This window comes from Cibotium barometz, chromosome 25, assembly GCF_041138505.1.
Source record: "Cibotium barometz isolate CiBa-2024 chromosome 25, ASM4113850v1, whole genome shotgun sequence".
NCBI classification, from domain to species: Eukaryota; Viridiplantae; Streptophyta; class Polypodiopsida; order Cyatheales; family Cibotiaceae; genus Cibotium; species Cibotium barometz.
In genome coordinates this window covers 6,455,001-6,460,312 of record NC_141070.1, presented here as the reverse complement: position 1 = coordinate 6,460,312, position 5,312 = coordinate 6,455,001, and the positions used below count along the sequence as shown (strand labels likewise).

Below are 5,312 nucleotides of genomic sequence, written 5' to 3'. Positions count from 1 at the left end.
TAAGCTCAAAATATGTGACAAGTTAGAGGTAATCAGTCTCGCTTGCACATAAAATAAATATCCATAAAATAAATCCATAAATTCCAAATAATGTGAATAATTCCAACACACACACACGCACGCAATCGCACACTTGCATATGCATATATATATATATGCAAAAACTTATGCCGCCCATAGAAGTGGGGGTCACCTACTTGTTTCATTTGAAGAGTAGAATTTAGAGTGGCATTATTTGGAAAAGCACCCGTAAGAAAATTTTAAAAGCCCTTACGTGAAGGGTAAAAAGCCCTAAGAAGGGTGATGTCGGACATTCTTCACATGTCCGCGGAGTCCGGACTCGGGACATCGTGTGAATGTGAAGGAGCCTTTATGGTGTTTCCCGCCAAATTAACTTCTCTCTGCCTCTTTCCAACCTCTACCACCAGGATATGACGTGTCTTTCTCTCTCTCTCTCTCTCTCTCTCTCAAATTTTCACTGCAGATAGCCGAAGTAGAGGAATCGTCTGAAAGCTGTGGGCTTAGTGGACCAGCAGTGCTCTCTGTGTGTGTATCTCTCTCTCATGTTTGAGCCAGCGAAGTGCTTGTATTAAGTTGTTGTCTGCAGACCTTTTGGGTCCAAGGTTTGCAATGGTCTTGAATTATTTCCTGCAGAGCCAATGGATTTATGGTTATGCCTAGTGGGTTTTAGACCTAAGTCTTTGGGAGTAGGGTCTTGTCCGGCAAGAAATCAGGGTTTAGAACCAGGGTTTTGGCCAGGAATGCGCTGGTGGGCATTTAGTTAGAACTTTTGGGAACCAGGGTTTCTAGAATCAGGCCTCTGGTCAGAGGCCTTGGGGGTTAGGGTTTGAGTTTCTGGTCAGAGCAGTATATGCAGTTAGGGTTTTGGTTTCCGATCAGAGACCCTGGAAATGGGCGTTCTGGCCAGAAATGCCTTTGTGGGCTTCGGGATTCAGGGTCTTGGCCATGGGTCTTTGATCAGAGGCCTTGGCTGGAATCTGGGCTTCGGTAGCTTTGGCTAGAAATGAATTTTCCTGTGCGCAGCAGCGCAGCCATTTTTTATTTTTGCTCCGATTTTCTAATTCCCTACGCTAAATCTGATTTGTTTTTCTCTCTCTTGCAGCCAGACCAGTTTTCTTGGTAGAAGATAGTGCACATGGCCCAGCTCTGTACAGAGAAAGACATAAAGCCCTGCTTATGTGGTAAAATGTTGTTCTCCATGTTAAAATTCAAATGCACAAGGAACTGGGTGACTACTGCCTTCTTGTGACCCACCGTCCATTTCCACTTCTTATGCCTAATCATACGCTAGTAATGTGAGTGGCTTTGTCCATACATAAGACAGCAGATAGACAGGAGGGTACTCCCGTTCACCTGCCTTTGTACGGAACGCTGACAGGCCAATTGCGTAAAGGGGACATGGTGGATCACACATAGCATTGCTAGCAACAAACACACCGATGCCTTAGGGTGCTTACCAATGTTTGCCCTGTCTTAAGGTCTGAATATGGGAAGGTGTGTAAAGAGATGCACAGGAAAGGCCCCCTATTCATGCCATTCCTTGCCGGCTTGTCACTAGCAATCACCTTTAATCCAATAATTTTAAGGGGAAATTGAAGGCTATGTATAGCATGGGTACCCATTTTATTTGCAACATCTTATGATGGTCTGGGGTAACGGACTTGGCTGTCTTAATATGTTAAAGGGATTTTGTGTACTCATGTAAAAAGACTGAATCTGAATGATCTATGTCTTTGATGTGCAGATGTTCAAGATTCCAATGTTTTAAGCAGTAAGATGCTCAATCAGACACACATTTCAACCGACAAGCTCGTTGAAGAGGACAATAGTATTGGACTAGATTGGTATATGAATAAGAGCTTCAAATCCAGGACAATTAAGGTTCTGAACTCCATACATGGACGGTGTTGCAAGATGAGATCCTTGGAGGATCTTATGATGCACTCTAAGGGAGCAGGCCGGAAACTAGAGCATACACAGTCTGCGTGGGATAAAGGTGGAGCCTTTTCCTTTATTACATACAAGGGTAACTCAAGTGTATTACATGGTACTGCAACTGGTAATGGCATTGTCAGAGATGAAAGGCATTCAATTAAGGCCATGATTCAGACATCTGATGACGAGGATGATGGCATTGGAAAGATGACTCTTAAGGAGATGCATCGTTTTTTGAAGCAATCTGTACAAAAGCCATTGAAAGGGCATAGCTCTCTAGCCCCATCGTCACTGCTCTCTTCAGAGATTGACTCGAATTCTGGAAGCTGTGTCCCTGTGGGTGGCGTGCTGTTGAATGTGGAAAATGCTGTGCTCATGGGTGCCTTGGAGCTTCATTTGGACTCCTCTACTTCCAATAGTGCAGACTCTAGTGATGACTTCTTTCCCCGAGATGTTGTGACTTCATGCCACAAGGCAGAGGGTGTGCTACATGAAGCGAACATTGTGGCCACAGAGGTTGATTGTGTAGGAGTGGCATCCAAGAAGAGAAAAGCTGTGACTGATCCTTTGGTGACAACAAAGATCAAAACCGCTGAGGATGATGAATGGACCTTGGAGATGTGGCAGTCTTATAAAAAGCAGCTATCCTGTGGAAAAAAGCCCAAAAGGCATGCAGTCCTACAGGCTCAGAGTATGGGTAAACAAAGCTTTTGTGAGCGTTCTCTGACAGCTGCGGTTACATTAGCAGCATGCCCTCTTAACTCAGCCCCAAACATTGATGATTATAATCTCACAAGTCCAACATGTTCTCTCAAGTCAGGTCCAGATATGAACAGTTATGAGCTAGAATCTCCAGCTGCTTCGTTTTGCTGTGCTTTACCTGAAGACCTGAGATGGAAGGACAGCTCAGTGCCACACAGTAATTTGATGGTCAAATGTGAGGCAAATGTGGGGAGTGGCTTTTGTAATGATGGGCTACTCACTAAAGTTACAAGCAATGAAGATGTTGAGAGTAATAAAGACAGTCACAATGACAGTTCTTTGATATGTGAAGGCTCCCTTGTTTGTTCAACAGTCAGGTTGGAACTAGAAGATGAATCAGAGAGTAGTACATTGTTAGTCCCATCTGCTTGGGTGCTCAAGTCATGCAACAATTCTTTATCTGCCTCTACCTCCAAAGTCCAACCAGATCTCGGGATTGTTTCCATTATCCAAGAGCATTCCATTAAATCCTGTGATATACCCGATACTGATCAAGGTCCAAAGCATGCAACACTGATTGAAAGTGAAGAAAAACTAAGAGTAGAAGAGGCTTCAAGTATCAAATCTAGCCAGGCTGATGTGGATGCTGCTGATCTCGAGCTCTCTGATCATGCCATAGACGTATCTAACAGCACAAAGAAGCTTTGTGAGCCTGCGAATGATGAATGCAACGAGTTCTCCCCAAAGATGAACAAATATGAGTCCTCCAGAAGTGATCACTCTAAAGACAGAACTGACTTTTTCAAGAAATTCAAACAAGTGTTGGGTACTGTAAAGCAAAGCAAAGCCAATGTGAGTGAGGTCTGCAGGCAGGTGGATCGAGAGAGGACTTCTGAACTGCCAGTCAGCCTGTTTACTACGGAGAGAATTGATGCGGAAGAGGAGCAGGAGTTGGACCAGGTTAAACCATCTAAGATCCCATGTAAAAGAAAGGCAAGTTGTTATTGGATGCAAGCTTTCTATATGTCCATGGGTGCAGTATCAGACTTTTTCTATGTTAAATCTACTGAACATTTTGCAGGCCATCTCTCCATTGTCCCGAGAAAAGCTTCTTCAGGCATCCAAGCACGGTGAACGTGAACAGGGCTTCCATGACTTGGACAACCGAGGTATTGCTACATTACCAATTGAAGAGCATTTGAAGTGTCTTGTAAGATTCCTTAGATTTATCGGTGTTCCTTGTGCAGGTCCAAAAAAGTTGCCACGAGCGTTCAAGGGATACATTGGGCGGGATAACTTCAACCAAGAATGGGTTGATGTATGTGCTCGGAGTCAGGGTAGCATCATCCATGAATCCAGCCCACCGGAGAAATCCAGGCAGAAGGAAGAAGCTTTACCTGGGTCTCCTTGCCATAATCGGGAAAAGCCCTTATCATCGAAGTCTCTAGTATCAAAGGTTTCATCTTTATCCCCTGCATATGGGAACTCTGATGCAGCAACAGCTGTGGCCTCTACTCCTCTGCAAACACCATCATCATCATCATATGTCCAAAGGCTATCTCTTGTGTTGAACAGTTCCCCTTCTCCACCTTCCCACCAGCAACCTTCCAAGCTCAGCAATGGCAAGCTATCTCATGTGTTGAACAGTTCACCTTCTCCACCTTCCCAGCAAGCTTCCAAGCTCAGCAATGGCAAGTCACCAGTGAAGTCATCCCCTTCAGATTGCACTTCAAAAGGGATTCTGAGGTCAACCTCTCCAGCCTGCCAAGGGGCTTGCAAGTGTGAGGAGTGTGTGTCTTTGCGGTGTCGGGCGGAAAGAGCTGCGGAGTTCTCTCAACGCCAGATGCATGACATTGAAGGGCTTGCTGTGAAACTCTTGAAGGAATTGAACACAATGCGAAGTGTTGTGGAAGAGAACTTGATCCAGAGCTTTTCGAGATCGCAAAGCCCACGCTCTGCCTTGAGTTTAGATCAGGTATAATGGCAAGCAGCTTGTCTTATGGCTGCTTCTCAATGTTAAAATGCTGGAAGTGACTTTGCAGATGTGATATGAATGTGAAACTGATCTTGTAGATAAGATGGGCACCTTTGAAATTACGTCAATTGAAGTTGCAGTGAAGTTGGGCTCCTTTAGAGTGTCCTGATGCAAGCTTGCAGATACATTGGTCTTCTTTAGACTGTCCAGATGTGGTGGGCTTTCTCATCTCAGAAGGTTGGCTTATTTATGCGCAGGTAAAAATAGCTGCAAATAATGCTCTTGAGACTGAGAAAATGGCCAAATCATGGTTGGTGAGAATGGCGCGTGATTGCAATCGGTACTGCAAAATCATGGTATGCATCAAAAAAGCACTCATTTGTCCACTTTAAGCCTGCATATGGAAGTATAAGAGCTGACGGGGTAACTTGCTTTGCATTGATTTGGGTCCTGGCAAACAATGGTCTGAAGCAATATGCTATACTCTTTTGGGCCCCTGCACATGCAATTCATAGAATTCTGAAGAGATTTCTGTCATGGCATGTTACCTGCTGTTTTGGGACAATCACTCCTGAAGTCTGGCTAGTATGCTTAAGGGTCATGTTTTTGGGTCCTAAATTGATTTTTTAGATTCTTCACTGTTTTGAGAGTTGATGGGTGTATTGATTCGTGTTTGCAG

At 44.4% G+C, this 5,312-nt stretch overlaps 1 protein-coding gene across 4 annotated transcripts in view; it reads left to right on the top strand.

Annotated features, from left to right (window-relative positions):
* The first annotated feature begins 416 nt into the window (after window positions 1-416).
* Window positions 417-5,312, top strand: part of LOC147624192 (uncharacterized) — a 5,415-nt gene continuing 519 nt past the window's right edge. The window contains exons 1-6 of one of the 4 annotated variants that reach the window (XM_086819131.1): window positions 417-515; window positions 1,124-1,202; window positions 1,766-3,651; window positions 3,740-3,827; window positions 3,906-4,633; window positions 4,891-4,989. In XM_086819131.1, the coding sequence (XP_086675257.1) occupies window positions 1,157-1,202; window positions 1,766-3,651; window positions 3,740-3,827; window positions 3,906-4,633; window positions 4,891-4,989 (2,847 nt within the window). In that variant the 5' untranslated portion in view covers window positions 417-515; window positions 1,124-1,156. The other 3 variants (XM_086819132.1, XM_086819133.1, XM_086819134.1) reach the window with 3 other exon arrangements.